Here is a 16,770-nt window from a genome sequence, read left to right as displayed (position 1 = left end):
CCTCAGAGTTTTCACTCCGTTTCTGGACCCTCAGGCCTGTGTGGTCTTTGCGGGCTTTCCACTGTGATCCTGGGTGCTGGGGCTTCCAAATGACCCGCGGCCGCCCCCCGTGAGCCGAGGCTGTAGATCCCTGAGCTGCATGGCTCTCACGCTGTGTCTGCGAGATGGACATGCGTTTCCCTGGAGCACAGCCGCCTCTCTGAGGCTCCCCTGGATAGACGATGGCCAAGTGCAGAAACGAGGGTCTGATTTAGCGGTGTCGGCCCCAAAAGCACTCAGGCCACCAATCCTGTGTAGGTGCCAATTGCAACCCAGATTCTCCAAGAGGCTGGACTCCAAGGGTGCAGGAGGGGGAGGGTGGGGAGAAGTCAGGGAAGGAGAGAGAAAAAGAGACCTCTCCTTCTTCACTTTATCTTTTCTAAAAGCATCCTTTGTTCCCCGTTCCCATCCCCAGTCCCCCCAAGATCCAATAGCAACAGGAACAGACCTGATCCACGGGGCGGGGGAAAGAGGAGCTGGACCCTTTTGCAAGTTTTCTCTTTCCTGACGAGCTGGGTTTGCCACACTTTGTGAGAATTGCAAAAAAAAAAAAAAAAAAAAAAATATATATATATATATATATATATAATAGATATAATATTTCCATAGGAAAACAAGCTCATGTCTTCCCCTAGATGACTGATGAAAGTCAAAACTGCATGGTCATAAAAAAATAAAAAACAAAAATACCGTGAAACTGACAACAGTGGGAGGGCGAGGGTGAGGAAATTACAGATGGACAGATTCCGAACGAGGGGGGGGGGACGTGAACGCGGGTCCCGGCTTGTGCCGCCGGCCAGAATCCCAGCCCTGCCTGTGCTGGGTGGTTTGTCTAAGGTGCTCTGGGTCCCTCCTGGTAGGCAAGAGACGTGTCACTCCCGTCGCGGGGCCTCGTCCTCTCCTCTTCTCCGCAGCCCCCTGCTCCGCCTCCAGCAGTCCTGGGGCAGATGCGCCCTGGGCTGCGGCCGCCGAGACGGGATTGGTGCCTTCAGCATTCGTCTTCTTGGTATATTTGTTCATCCAGCTCCTGGGACTCGAGGTGCTCCAGACGGTCTGTCCGGCCACTCATGATTTCATCCGGGGTTTTCATGAACCTTAGGGGGAGGAAATGGAGGCGTGAAGAGATTACATTTTGCTAAAGTCGTTCTTCACCCTGAACTTGAAACAAGAGAAAGGCCCTGTCACCTCCTAGAGCTGGAGAGCTGCTGAAGCCAGCTGTTCACGGTGACTTAGTGTCCGTTAGAAAAAGGCGCCCCTTGCCCTGACTCGCCTGAAAAACGGTGAAGTAACTATACAAAGAGGCTCGGATGATGGCAGGCAGAGAGCGCCCACTGGGGCTGTGCAGTGCCTCCCACGTGACCTTGTGAGGGAACCCTGGTGCAGCTCACTCATCTGTGAGTCTTATTTTTAGAGGGTTACATTTTACAAGGACCCACGAGAGCTGTAGATCCCCTTCCATCCTGAACGGTGAGTCCAGGGAATGGTATTGGAAACTTGATTTTAACGCCAAGGATACAATCACATGCTGAAAGAAAAACTCTGATAACAGGGCCAGCTAGTGGTGGTGCTTTGGAAACTCAGAAAGGCAAAAAGAAAATCTTTTTCAGTGTTAACACAAACACATCCAAAACGTTAGCACCAAGTCCTCTTTAGTCTATCTTCCTTAGCAGCCAGGCGCACACTGCAAGCCACATCCTGTTCACTGGGTTCCCTCGGAAAGGACTTGGGTGACGTTTCGGCCACGATGTCATGGTTCTGGAGGGCAACCTAGATGCAAACGCTCTTGCCCTACTGTGAGAGTGCCCTTTCCTCAGCCCCACTGTGTGCTGGCACGCCTTTCCCCTCCCATCTACTCTGCCCTGCACCAGATGAACTGTCTTCACACACACGTTTTCTCTTATTCCTCCATGTCCAAAGCCCCTACGATGACCCTTGTCAAGTCAAGGACTCAGTCTCTGACCTGCCTACTGGGGCCCTTTGTCATCACACCCAGGAAACTCTCGATTTCCACTGTAAATCCTCCATCTTTGCTGGGCCAGTCTTCTTCCTCATACAGTCACCAGAGGCCCAATGCACAAAGATTCCTGCAAGAATAGGCCTACCTTCCCCTGGCTGCCAGCACCACCTTTGTTCTGGCCCATAGCCACCTTTCTGCCTTCGCCTTGGCCAGAGCCGCCTTCAGCCTCTTGCCTTGTTGCATCAATTTGCATATCCCCTCCTTATTGGCTGTAGATGCCGCCATCTTTGTTGTGGAGTTACTGTCAATTTGCATATTCCTTCTTTACTAGATAGGATGGCTCATGCCAGATTCCCAACCTCCAGCTTGCGCCTCTATTTGGAACCCTTTCTACCCCTTTCACTGTCTGAGCCCTGCTGCTCATTCTCTGAGCTCTACCTCATCATCCAAGAACTGCTAATGGGACCCATCTACACCAAAGCCTTCCTTCCTCCTCTCCCATACATCTTGTACCGAGTACCCACAATTTAATACGTCACCTGATTATACCCTGGATTTCATACCAAGAAACCTTTGTTTTGTGGTGAATATGGCTTGCAGCACTCATTTTCTCAAAAATGACTAACGTGCCTGCTAATAGCATGAATCTTCCCTTTTCACATTGTTGAAAATCACTATTGGAAACCTAGGAACCTTCCAGCTACCACTGCTTTTCTTTTCTGCCATATTATGGGAACAGCATGGTCTGCAGTCTGTCTTCTACCTTTCCTCCCTTTGCTAAAGCTTCCCCCTCAAAATCCGAAGTCACTAACAATGCCCTCCAGGCCATGCCCACCAATATGTTATGTGTGGCCCTTCAAATGACCCTTTTCTTCTTTTGACTGCTTTTCCATATTAAGCTTCTGATATTCCAAGCTAGGCTTATCACGAAATACTTACTGATAAGTATTGAGGTGTACAACAGAATTATACCAAATGTAATCCTTGACTTCCTAGGAGCCTGTGACCTCATTATGGGGAGAAGGACTTCCCTATTACAAATGCAGATTATGCTCTAGCCAGTTTGGCTCAATGGATAGAGCACTGGCCCACAGACTGAAGGGTTCTGGGTTTGAGTCCGGTCCAGGGCATGTTCCTTGATTGCAGGTTCCCTGGTCCTGGTTGGGGGTGGGGGGTGGGGTGGTGGTGTGCAGAAGGCAACCAACCCGATATGTCTCTCTCACATGGATGTTTCTCTCTGTCTCTCCCTCTCCCTTCCACTTTCTCCAAAAATCAATGGAAAAATATCCTTGGATGAGGATTAACAACAACAATGCAGATCATGAAGTGGTTTAGGGCCAAGAAATGACAGAATAAGATATCTGAGTATCTGAGCAATTGAAGAAGGCCTCGTAAAGCAGCCAGCTGGAGGGTATATATGTTAAAAAGCAAAAACTCAAAGGGGTACACGTTTCTGACACAGGGAACTGCATCTGTGTTGCAGGGCGGCTGGCAGTGTACATGAGTTTGGGAGGCAGGAGAGGTGGAGAATGTTGAATTACTCTGGGAGTGAATCTGAAGTCTAGATACCAGTCTCCATTGCTCGGGAAGCAATAATGAGGCTGTTGCCTTTCTCGAATCTTCCACATCTCAAGAAAGTGCCTGTCATTGGATAGACTCCAACCTGGAACCTGCTTGTAAGAAATCTTGGGACATGCGGTGCCTACAGCACAGAAAGGAGCCAGGGGACATTCAGCACCACCACGGGCTCAGGCACAGGAGAGTCCCGGGTAATGGTGGTGTCAAGGTCGGCTGCTTCACACAACGGTGATGCCAGAGACGAGAAGTAAGGGGGGGAGGGGGAGATTGCTAGCATGTGAAGGTCTGTCTTAAATGTAGCATGTCCAAGACATGTTAAATTTAAATGGACATGTCCTAGAAGAAGTCTTTGGAAACTCAGATTTGAAACTTCAGGGAGATTTTAAAGCCAGGTACAAAGATTTAAGAGTCCAACCATTGAGGTGATGATTCACGATATATAAAAGGATCAACTCATTCAGGAAAAAACAGGTCGAGTGGGAGGACTATAGCCACGGACCAAGAGTGGAAGGAATGGAGGGAAGGGTCAGAACACCCAGCAAGAGGGGGGTTCTTTTTTACTCCATTTCCTTCGGGGTCCGTCCCCTGAGCGACCTTTTCCACTTGTTTTTAAAATTTCAACTGTTTTTACTGCTCCTTCCCAATACTAATGCCCAGGTTCTCAGCTCTTTCCAGCGAGCTCACCTGCACAGACAGGTCATTTTCCACCGGTATGTAAACAACTCCCACCCACGCCTCGAGTCCCACCTCGAAGCCTTTTCTGTCCCACCTGCCAACACGCATGGCCACAGGCTGCTTGCTGACCCCACTCTCTCCCGACTTGCCCTGGTCTCACACGGCAATCACCCCCATGAGCACCAGCATCCCCCTTCTCCAGACTGGTCCCTCAGGTCCCTTCTTTTTCCGCTAACTCCTCTCTTTTCTTACATGGCATCGGAATCACAATCTACGTGGTAGATCCCATGGTGGAACTCAGTGGGAGGAATTCTGGGAAGAGGAATGTCTAGAGCAACAGCTTTCAGACTTCTGTTACAGTGCATTATAACAAATAGATTGTAACACACACACACCCCTGAGACAAAATTTTCATAAAGGAGCAGTCCCTCTGAATTTCATGGGACACATTCTGATATTTTCAACTCTATCCTACACTAATCAATTCTGTTCTATTTCATTAAAAAAAAAAAGTTATGACCCACTCCCAGGTCCCGACTGCAGTGTGACAAACTCTGACTCAGGAACCAGCGTACAGGGTTGGGGCCTGGGAGTCCAGGCTCAGTCCCTGGCGTGGCCCCTGACAGTGCCCCTCTGGCTGCTCCCTTCCCTACACCGGATGCCAATGGCGGGTTATACTATTTGATCATTGCATTGTTTTACAGGGGCCATGCCCTGTAAGAAGTCTTTACAGGGGAATCAGACTGTGTTTACTTAGTCTTGGTTTAACTATAGGACAGACATAAATTAAAAAAAAACAAAAAAAAACCCACCCGATTTTTTTCTTAAATCCTAACAAACCAGCACCTGCTTTCCGATGCATAGCCCCGGTGGCTTTGAGTATGGGATAGGCAGGTAGAGATCTTAACAGGCCCCCTCCTCCCTCTTATTTAAAGAAAGTAATATCCTCCCCAAAGAAGGAAAGGAGAAAAAGGAGGTGCTACCTGAACAAAAGCCTTTGTCCGGGCTCCTTCCTGATGATGTTTAGTTTGTAGTAGTGGCGCAGGGCTCTGGACATTTTCTCATAGGTCATGTTTGTTCTGTTCTGTTTGTTCAAAGGAGGAAGAGAGAGAGAGAGAAAAAAAAGCACAAAGACACAATGAAATGAACCTCAGAAAAGGCGCAGGGGGAGCTGTTAAAACAAAAGTTCTTCAGCGGCGCCTGTGGCCCTGGAGCTGGGGAAGCTACCTGCTCACCAGGGCCCACTGGTTCCCACCCTGGGCTTTTACCAAGACTTCTCCCGGTGAATCAGCCTTTGTCAGTCCCGGAGGGGGCGGGAGCGCTGGCTCCTGCGGCATGTCCCTCAGCAGCCTCCCTTACTTCCTTTCCCAAGCCTGCGCTCTGCTGTGCCCCGGGAATTTCCTGCAGGTCCCCGCTATCTGGGGGCCATCCTTCACCTTCTGACCCAGAAAGAAGTGCTGTTTTCTTTTTTGTTGTTGTTGCAGTGACCTTTCTCAAACTGTGTTTCTGGTTTGACACCTTAAGGAAGGGGTCTTTTATTGCTTAAAATTCCTGTTGTGGAAGCAAGAATAGAGAGGTTCCAAGCGCTGGGACTAGGGCACCATGTGGGAGGAGGTGCAAAGGGATTTTTCCCAGCAACTTGGTGCATGGAAGAGTCTGGCAGTGGGCCCTGCCTGGGCGGTCATGGCCGGCACAGGTCCTCCAAGGCTGAGCCAGGCCCTCGGTCCCCTCTCACTTGGCTGAGCTGGCACTGGGCCACTCTGCCACCCACTTGTCCGTGGGTCTTGGTTACTTGATTTTTTTTTTTTTTTAAAGTAGGAATATGGATTTACTTATTTAGATTTTGTTTTGTTTTGTTTTTGGGGGGGGCTTAGGGGAGGTGTGCTCTTTGCTCTATTTACTTTATTTTGTTGTGGTAAGAACACTTAACATGAGATCTACCCTTTTAACAAATTTTTAGTGCCTAATGCACTAGTGTTAACGCGTTGTACAGCAGGTGCCTGGAACTTGCTCGTTTTACTTAAAGGAAACTTCATGCCCATTGACTAGTGACTCCTCATTTCCCCCCACTCCCCCAACCCCTGGCCACACCATTCCATTCTTTGATCCAACAAACTGCTTATTTTAGGCACGCCACAGAATCAGGCAGTATTTGCCTTCCTCTGACTTGCTTATTACACTTAGCATAATGTCCTCAAGGTCTGTCCGTGTGGCCGCATACGGAAGAACATCCCTCTTTTTTAAGGCTGAATGATACTCTCCTGCATGCACAGACCCCAGTTCCTTCATCCACAAATTCACGGATGTACATCTGGGTAGTTTTACCTGCTTGTTACATCTATGCGCTTGAACAGTTCTCCTAGCTCTAGAAGGCTTTATTTTTTTAGATTCTATCCCTCTTCCTAGTGTGGGAACTTGAGGGGCATTCTGCTTCTTGCCCTGTTTGCTTTGAAAGGGGGGTGCTTTAGAGTCGGAATGCCAGTGTTTTTCGTGGGAAAGGGGCTTTCGGGAACAGGGGGGTTTCTGACTGAGAGGAACAGAAGCCGCGCTTCAGAAGGCTCCCTCGTGCGTCAGAGCCCCACGCGCTTCCCCGTTACCGGTTCCTAATGACACAGGTAACGGGGCCAGGTCAAGGGGGCGGGAAGCCCTCGGCCAGGATATGCTGAGCTCACTGGCACCTGGCCTGCGCAACACCGGAAAGGGGCATCTTTAATGATCTCCTTCCCTTTGCGACGGTCTGATTGTTTGCCCAGTGAGGAAGAAGCGAAGCAATTACGGGCAGCCTTAGGAAGCAGAAGACAGACAATTACCCCCCGACTCCAGGAGAACGGCTTTGTTTTGGCGCCAGCTTGCAGAGCAGAGATCTGGTGCCCTTTTTACCTTATGATTTCCCCACAGTCGAGCCAGGCCGTTGGGATCCACTATCCGGAATATTTTGGATTCTTTGTCCTCCCATCGGATGAAGTTTTCGTACCGGGTGTCAGAAAGCAACTGATAGACGTAATCCCAAAGCAGTCTACAGTCTGCCGAGGAAAAGGGCAAGAAAACGCTGTTGAAAATGTGTCTTGTAGAGACCAAGAACGAGAATCAGAACATAGTTTGAGTAAACTACTTTGGCCAACTTTGGATGGACGGCCTAACCTCCCCTCCTGACAGGGAGACCTGTGCCCCGAGGGACAGGGGGATGGTGTTGGGGAGGGTGCCCTCTGTCATGTGCGGCCTGAGACCATCCACTCCAACTGCCTCCTTCCAAGAGGGGACGCAGTGGCCAGGAGAGAGGAAGCCGCTTGTCCACCGCCATGACCCATGACCTGAGTTTGAGCAGAGCCCACAGGAGAGAGAGAGAACCAGCTCGAACTGCAAATGCACTGGCCCTGGAAGTGCGCTGAAAATTGGGCAGGCAAGATGCGAGTCCCGATGTTCCCGAGGGAGTGGGTGGCATCAGTGGTGGTGCTGAGATGACTTGGGTGGAAGAGGATGATACTGAACGGATAGAGACGAGAAGAGTGGGGTCGGCTAAAAAATGGCAGGAAAAGAAGCGTGCTGCGTGAAAGGCCGTGGGGAAGGACAAACACCAGGGGACTCAGGGACTGTGGGAGTGGGAACTGTGACCAGCATGCCTTTTTTTTTTTTTTTTTTAGGACACAGATATTCTCACTATAGCTCACTTTGGAGGTATTTAAAATTGCTTTATTATAAGGGGAATAGGATAGAAAGAAACCCAGTAAAAAAAAAAATCCTTTACAGCGGGTGCTCCATCACTGGGCTGGGCAACTAAGATTTTTTTTTTTTAAATATATTTTATTGATTTTTTACAGAGAGGCAGGGAGAGAGAGATAGAGAGCTAGAAACATCGATGAGAGCGAAACATCGACCAGTTGCCTCTTGCACACCCCCTACCGGGGATGTGCCCGCAACCAATGTACATGCCCTTGAGTGGAATCGAACCCGGGACCTTTCAGTCCGTAGACTGACGCTCTACCACTGAACCAAACTGGCTTCGGCTGGGCAAGCAAGATTTATTACGTGAATTCGTGCAGGCCGGGCCCTGAGCTAGGCTTCTGGCTGGGGGTTGGCACATTCAAAGAGAGGACGCATACAGCACTTCGTTCTAGTGCTCTCTGGGTTTGTGCCATCATGGGATGTGGTTTGCCCTCCAGCAGAGTCTTGACAGGTGGGTGGGTGGTGGTGGGGGTTGGCACCGATGGGTACTGTCTAGGTCTAGTTCATGTTGGACTGGCCTCCAGATGGGAATAGGAGACCCAACTTCCAGGGGCTCACTGTGGACCGAGAGCTGTGCTAGGCACTCGCCAGCATGACGGTGGTGACCAACGCCAGCATGACGGTGACCGATGACGAGCCGCAGGATGCCGAGTATGTACTCGGCTCTCTTCACACGTTAGTTCTAACCCTCTCCCCACGGTCCGGGGACTTGAAACCTGAGGCCCATGCACTACAAGGTGCTGACTCCCTCCTGCTGGGCGAGGCCTGGGAGACCTGTAGGGAGTGTCTGGGTTAGACCTGGAGTAGCTTAGAGCCAGCACATCACCTCTCAGAGAAATCAACACACCCTTCTCTGGAGTGTTCCTACAAGAGGATTGAGTCAGGTCCCCTTGGGTGAGTTTTTGGAACTCCTCGAGGTTCGGCTGCCTCATTTATGAAACAGGGCTAACAGCCCTTCCTTTACAGCAGTCATTTTCCACCTTTTCCATCCAGGGGCACAGCAGACACCATTACTAAAGTTCCTCGGCACACCAAAAAATGCATTTTTTGGAGATCTGACAAAAAACTAGGTACGGTTTTGATTCATTCACACTAGATGGCTATGGTTGTGTTGGCTGTTGTCATTTTTTAGTTTGACACTCTAAGGGAAAAGAGGTCGGGCCCTGACTAAGTAGTCAGGTAGGCACTGCCTGCTTTAAACATTCTCGTGACACACCGGTTGAAACCGCTGCTTTACGGGATTGTCGGATGCGTGATAACGTGAGTGAAGAGAAAGTAATGAAAGGAACAGCGGTGTTTTCTGACGCTGTTTGCAGGCGCTGTGCTGTGCACTCTGTGAGCAGGGCTGCAGCCGGTCCCTGTGACACCGGATGAGGTATTTATGGACAAGGAAGCTGGGGTGCAGTCCGGAGGGACAGAATTCTAGGTTCTACGAGACTTGGAGGCCTGTGCCGTGCCACCCTGCCCAATGTGGCTTCTATCCTCAGAGGAGCTGGGGAACGTGCGTACGTTGGTTAACATTGAGGACTTCACAGAGCAAGGTTTAACTCTGTTTAGTGCACCTTTTATGAAATCCAGCATTTCCTCTGAACAGAAGGACCTGGCATAAAATATGGCATTTTCTGGCTTGATTTTTCTAGGAATTACCATGAAATGTAAAATGACCATAAATCTTGCCCTGGTGGGTGTGGCTCAGTTGGCTGGAGTGTCTGGTGTACCATACACCAGTGGAGGCAACTGATTGATGTTTCTCTTATATCTCTCTTATATTGGTGTGTTTCTCTCTCTCTCTCCCTCTCTACAATAAAAAACAAACTGGCATTAAAAAAACAAAACAAAACAAAACAAAACCATAAATCTTTGGTGTCTCTTACTATATTCTTTTCCTCCCAATTACCTGCATGTAAAAGTTAATGTGACGTGTTTCATTGTGTTTTGGGAAAGGACAAATGGTTTTCTTAAGCCAATGACACCAGGCTTCTGGAGACTGAACCCCATTCTAACCAAGCCGGCCAGCCTCTTCGAACTCCACCCTCCCATACTGCACTCTTACTGCCAGAGGGTGGGCTGAGGTGGGGGGACAGGACCGGGGGACGGATTCTAGTGTCGTAAGTACCTAGAGAAGCCAGTGTCACGCCATTGCAGACTGAGAATAATCTAGCTGTAGTAACACGACTACTCTAGTTTCTAGGCAAAGCTGCCCCACCCCTGCCACCTCCCTGTCTTACAACAATTTTACTGCAAACAGGAAACAGAACTGAGCTGGGTTTAATGGTCCAGTTGTCCTGCCATCCAATGGCAGATACATTTTAGTTTCCCACCATCTCTTCCAACTGGAAAACATCTGACAAAACCAAATATTATCACATAAAATACAGGTAAATAGGAGAGACAAGGTGGTGTGTGGGGGGGGGCGGGGGGGGGGGGGGGGAGGGTGTTGTGTATAACTTTGCTTACAGGGTTACAATCATTTTTACTACAAAGAGGCTTGATGACACTTTCAGATTCATCTGAATTTGGCATGTGATTCTCTTGAGTGTTCATATGATACTCTATGTGAAATTCATATGAAAATCTATAATAAAAAAAGCATAATATGGAAATCAACCGAACAGCCGAACAACAGAACGAGCATCCGGACAACCTTCTGGACAAAGCCAGGGCTGCAAGGGCTGAGGCAGCCCGTGGTTTGAAGGCCTACTCTTGCACAAATTTCGTGCATCAGGCCTCTAGTACTAATAAAAACTCTCTGGTTGTCTTATGCAGCTGGATATGGAGAACATTTGCCCTTCTGAAGGCGAGCAGCACATCAGCAGCCCCCTGGCCGCAGGCTTCCTGGCACTACAACCTCACGTGCCTGGTTCTCCTCTCAGCCCCATCCGCACAACGATGTTCACGTGTGCGGTTTCTGCTGCTTCTCCTTTACTATCCTGGCACCCCCTTTTCCTCACAAAGCAGTCAATGTGAACCAGACCACTTCTCCAAGTCCGGCTTACCCAGGCCTGGGCACCACGCTGGCTTTTCATCTAACTGCGACCTTTATGCAAACCATTTGCTAAGAAGAGATCTGGAGGGTTATCTGCCCTTTGGTTGGTAAAAATGAAGGGTGGGCTTACCAGAGCCCAGACGTCACCTGTAAGATTCAAAACCACGTGTACCTTGCAAGCCTTTCCCTCTCATAGATGTGAAAATAACCCCAAACAAGCCACTATTTAATCATTTTAAATGGCATTTAATCCAGCAAAGCCAACTTCAGCTGAGTAATAAAAATACGTCGACATTCAAGACATATTGAATTACTCAGTCACTAATGGAGGAAGCAACAGGGATTTTGTAGCGTAAAGCAGTTGTTTCAAGCTCAGAGTACAAGAGGCTTTTATAACACTATTGATTGTTTTGTTTCTTTAGTTAAAAATTATGCCAGATGATAAAAATAACTGCCTGCCCATGCAAGTTTTTTCCTTTTTTTAATTTTTTTTTTTCAATTGAAGTTCAAGCCATACGAGTTTTTAAGATTTCAATGACAACCGAAACCAGTTTGGCTCAGTGGATAGAGCGTCAGCCTGCGGACTGAAGGGTCCTGGGTTCGATTCCGGTCAAGGGCATGTACCTTGGTTGCGAGCACATCCCCAGTAGGGGGTGTGCAAGAGGCAGCTGATCGATGATACTTTCTCATCGATGTTTCTAACTCTCTATCCCTGTCTCTTCTTCTCTGTAAAAAATCAATAAAATATATTAAAAATAAATATTTCAATGACATAAAAGGTAGACCCTTCTTACTTCAATGGGTCCTCTGGAGACTGTTACTGTTGCAATTTTTCATGTGTCCATGTCCGCACAGACACATGTTCTTTTTCTCTTTCTAAGCTGCGGTATCACAGATATGCCCAGCATGGTATTAGTTTCAGGGGGACAACGCCACCTAATGACTGGACATTTTTATCCGTGGGGAGATAATCACCACAGTAAGTCTAGTTACTAGCTGTCACCAGACCAAGTTACACAGTTTAGCTGTAGTGATGGAAACTTCTAAGATTTACTCTCTTCAGAACTACCAATATATGCACGACAGTATTCCTGACTACAGTCACCACACTGGACACGACGTCCCCATGGCTTACTTGTTTTATAAGTTTGTACCTTTCCACCCCCTTCCTTCATTTTGCCCGTCTCCAACCCCCTCCCTCTGGTACACATCACGGTGTCCTTTGAGATACAGTGTTCTTTGATCATCAAGGAAATGCTTAATGCCATGCAATAAAGCTCATCCACCTCTATAAACAAAAGCCCATCCTGTTAGAAAGCGCTTGAACACGCATGTAAAGAACAGTTGGCTCACAAGGTATTCATTACTTTTAAGGGCATTTCTCCTAAACGGAAGGGCCTTCTCCATTAAGGCATGTGGATATGATAAACAACTGTCCATTACGTGGCCTGTCTCCCCCCCCCCCCCCCCCCCCCCCCCCCCCCCGCCTCCAGGAAGTTTATGAAAGGGTTTAGCGCAAGCAAGATGCCATCGCGGAGAACCGTTTTCTAATGGCAGAAGGAGAGTACTTGCTTTTTCCTGCTATGCGATGTACCCCCAGTGTCTGCAGCTAAAAGACGATGTAAAAAAAGATCCCTTTCTGTGGTTGGGAAGGAATATTCTCACTCCCACGTCTGTCTCTTACCAGAAACTCACTGCATAAGTTCATTGAGCAGAGACTGTAAAAAGGATGGGCAGTTCACACATAGCCAACATGGTTTCCAATGGAAAAAAAACAACACATAACCAAAACCAGGCCAGACAAAGCTGATGTTTATAAAACCTGAGTGGGACGTCAAGTAATGGACAAAGGGAATTGTTTAATGATGGTGGTTAATCTAAATTTCGAGAAAGCTTCCAAGAGAGCGATTTGATGTAGTTTTCATTGCCTCAGTGGAATTTTAAATGAAGGTCTGGAAAATGGAGTTCTGTGGGTATAATCTCCAACAAGAAGAGGCTGAGTGTCCCCGTTTAATTTCTTTAAATTTATTATGAAAAAATAATACGATGATTTTAGATTCAGCAACAAAACGGGTAAGCAACATGCAAAAAAAATTGCTGCATGGGCCAGTGTGTTCAGTGGTTAGAGTAGGGGTGTCGAACTCAATCAGAGAAGGGGCCAAAATCTAAAATCCAGCCTAAATCGCGGGCTGAATGGTTTACTGAACAGTCATAAACTGTCCTTGTGATGGAAACACAGCAGAGCGCAGTGATGACAGCGTGGTGCGGGCCACATTGCAAGGCCTGGCGGGACGGATTTGGCCCGCGGGCCTTGTGTTTGACACATGTGGGTTAGAGCATCAGCCTGTGCATAGGAGGGTGGCAGGTTCGATTCCCGGTCAAGGGAATGTACCTGGGTTGCAAGGTCAATCCCTGGATCTGGTTGGGCGCATGCAAGAGGCAACCCATCAGTGTGTTTCTCTCACATCGATGTTCTCTCTCGCCCCCTTCCCGCCTCCCTTCCACTCTAAAATCAATGGGAAAAAATGCCCTCTGGTGAAGATCAACAAAACAGAACAAAACAAAACAATAATTGCTACTCTGCATTATAAAAGTAACCAGAGTTTCTAAACTCTTGTTCCCTATGGAGTATTGGGCAATGTTCTGAGACCACGGTGGTGGTCTCACTGAGGTGGAGAATGCTAATAGCATCTAGTGGGTACAGGCCAGGGTGCACAGCACAAGCCCCAGATCAAAGGATTCTTTGGCCCAAATATCAAGAGTGGCAAACTCGAGAAACCCTGTTATAGACACACAGAACTTACTACAGGCAGGGGGCGACCTGCAGCTCAGGGTCCCCTGCCTCCTCTATCCTAGCTAAGCCATTCTAGATGCAGAAAGTTGACAAATCCGGTGCAGGCAATCCTGTGTGGATACAGAGGTGCGCTTACGATGGGTAATTGCTTGCGCTTTGCTGGGGCTTAGGAAAACACAAACCATATGTGAGCAGGGGCAAGCTGTGGGAGGGAGGAGCTGAGGCACGGAAGGCAAAGCCAGGCTTCCTGGCTTCATGGGGCGGAGGGACCGCAGCTACGGACCAGGCGGGACCTTCACACCTCTGGCTGCCCAAGGCGGGAGATGCTGGTGTCTGCAGCTCAGGCCGCCGGAGCATTGCTCTGCTCAGGGGTGGGACAACCGGGGATTCCCACCCAGGGACAGCGTACCCTCAACCAAACTGGAATTTCCAGTCTCCCCCAGCCCTCTAATATTTTCAGCAGCCACTGTGCTGTTACTGTCTATCCTTTTACAAAGTCGTTCTGAAGCCTCCTTCTCTTTCAGGTGCTCTGATTTCTCAGTGTTTCCCAGTGAAAACTGAGTGCTGACCCAGCCAGAGTGTGAGGGGCCAGTGCCCCCCCCCTCCCCCCCCCGCCTCCCAGTCCTGCTGGGGTGAAGGGCACTTTGCACCCCCTGCCCCCCCCCCCCCCCCCCCCCCACCTCAGGGCTCTTATCCATCTCCTCCAAACAGGGACAGCACCAGAGCCCCAGAGGAGGCGAGAGGGAGTGCAGGAGGCAGTCTCCAAGGAAATGAGGAAACCAGCTCTGGTGGGCAGCGGTGACTTAGGGATGAACTTACTTGTGCTAGACACTTACCTGTTGTCTCCTTAGAACTCTAAAGTGCCAGAAGTGGGCATCCACATTCTTACTATGGAAAAGGTAGCTAGGCCTCAGGGACCCTAAGCACCTTTGCTTGGGAGGCTGGGACTAGGATTCCATCCCCTCGACTCCAGAATCCACCTCTCCCACAGGCGCCCACTGCGTCCACACACTGGGCTGGCTGCGGGTCAGACCTGGGCCAGGAGCCCCGGGTTCGGGGCTGCAGGGGGCTGCTGAGGGCGCTCTGGCTGCCAGAGTGTGGGGGGATGTGGTCCTTTCAGCTGCTAAAATTCTGAGCCCCTCTGGCTGATGGAAATGTGCCATAGGCCACCCTTCCTTTCCTCCAAACACATCTACATGTGCGAGGGTGCGAGCAAAGGCATACGTACACCTGCACACCCACACCTCACTGCAAGGGCCTGCCGTCACTTCCATCCTAATGCCAAAACTCGCTTTTATGACGCCCCTTTTTCCTCTTCGAGGCTGCTCCCGAGGCTCATTTGTAATAGCAAAGCCCATGAGCCTCGTGTGAAATAATTTCGCCAGCGCTGAGCACTGCTGGGGAGGCAGCCAGAGGGAAGAGCGAGGAGGGACTTCCCCTTGAAGCCCCCGAGGATGAGCCTCGACGGCTTCCCCTGAGTCTCAGGCTCATTTTCCTTCATCCAATTAAGATTTGAGGTGACCAGGATTGACTTTCTGTGCATAGGAAACTCACCCAGTCAATACAACCAAATCGAGCAAGTACAGTCCTCGCCTGGTGACAAATACACAATATAGGAGACCCAATGCCTCCCGGACGGGAATTTTGTTTCTATTAAAAATGTGAGATAATCAACCTATTGTATTTCTTAAGGCCCCTTTGAGGATCTGAAAGATTGCAATGATGTGTGTTTCGTGAGGGCTGGAAGGAAGAGAACATGGCATAGGGGGCGGGGGATTCTATGTCTTATCAGTTTGTTGTAGGATCAACCAACCAATGGAATCCTCACTTATCGTGAAGGTCACACTTGCAAAGCCAAGGAGAGACTTAACCAAAGCTGTGCGATAAGCACAAGACAACACACAGTCTCCCCGTGGAAGGTCATGGATCCTGAACAACAGACCTATACAGACCTTCACAGTCCTCACTCCCGTGTGGCAATGAGGGATACGGATGGATTCTAGAACAGCCTGCCAATGGATCCTGCTTCCTTGGCAGGTTTTTGGATCAAGGCCAAGGAAGAGACAAGCTGACAGGAAGTCTGATCACTCAGGTTTTCATGGAATTGAAGAACTTTAAGAGAAAGCCAAAATGACTTAAATTTTTTCTTTTAAGACTTAGCTGTTTGCGGTTAAAAACAAAACAGTATTTGGTTCATTGATGGCATAATGCGAAAGGGGTATTGCCGGGGCCGGGAAAGAGGCGATGTCTAGAGATGCTCTATCCATCACCTAGAAAACTCTGAACAACAAAGAAAACTTGGAACAACTAAGTTTTCTAGGTGGACACAGAGCTACGTGATGATTTTGGAATAAATGAACGAATGACTTAACTATACAATTCAAGTAAGCAAAGAAATACTTTCTTTTTTTGTTTGTTTTATTCATCCTCACCGAGGATATGTTTTCCATTGAGAGAAAGTGTGTGTGGGGGGAAGGAATAGGGAGGGAGGGAGAAGGAGAGAACAGGGGGCAGGGGGGAAAGAAGAAACATTGATGTAGCAGAGACACATTGATTGGTTGCTCTCTGCATGCACCTGCTGGGGCTGGGAGCAAACCTGAAACCCAGGTACTTGCCTTTGACCAGGAATCGAACCAGTGACCCTTCGGTGTGCAGGCCAACACTCTAACCATTGATCCACACTGGCCAGGATGAAATAATTTCGTTTATTTCTCTGTATTTATGTTGTATTTATGTTACAGATGTTACTGTAATCATTCTGGGCTGTTCTGCAAACAGCCTGCAGCCTAGAACTTGTCTCCTTTCTTACATCATTGCTATTGCTGCTCACACATGTCTTCGGCACGCCTCATTCTCTAAAATGCAAGTAATTGCTTTGAGGAGGGACAGTGTTTTCTTCTTCTGCATGCTGCCTTACGCCTATGATTCCAAGCACAATGACCTTCGAGTAAGCGAGGCTGGGGGCAGTGAAAGCGAGGCCAAGGATGAGTAGTTTAGGCCACACCAGCTCTGCTGCAG

The 16,770-nt window shown here is 48.9% G+C and overlaps 1 protein-coding gene across 4 annotated transcripts in view; it reads right to left on the bottom strand.

Annotated features, from left to right (window-relative positions):
• Nucleotides 1–616: 616 nt before the first annotated feature.
• The window catches only part of ETV6 (ETS variant transcription factor 6), a 222,383-nt gene continuing 206,229 nt past the window's right edge, over nucleotides 617–16,770 (bottom strand). For all 4 annotated transcript variants that reach the window (XM_036457844.2, XM_036457845.2, XM_036457841.2 and 1 more), the window contains 3 exons: nucleotides 7,130–7,272; nucleotides 5,233–5,333; nucleotides 617–1,133 (listed from right to left, as the gene is read on the bottom strand). In XM_036457844.2, coding sequence (XP_036313737.1) covers nucleotides 1,028–1,133; nucleotides 5,233–5,333; nucleotides 7,130–7,272 — 350 coding nt within the window. In that variant the 3' untranslated portion in view covers nucleotides 617–1,027. The remainder of the gene's footprint in view (nucleotides 1,134–5,232; nucleotides 5,334–7,129; nucleotides 7,273–16,770) is intronic.

This window comes from Pipistrellus kuhlii, unplaced genomic scaffold, assembly GCF_014108245.1.
Source record: "Pipistrellus kuhlii isolate mPipKuh1 unplaced genomic scaffold, mPipKuh1.p scaffold_m20_p_3, whole genome shotgun sequence".
Lineage (NCBI taxonomy): Eukaryota > Metazoa > Chordata > Mammalia > Chiroptera > Vespertilionidae > Pipistrellus > Pipistrellus kuhlii.
The sequence above is the reverse complement of the archived record's forward strand: the minus strand, read 5'-3'. Positions and strand labels throughout refer to the sequence as shown.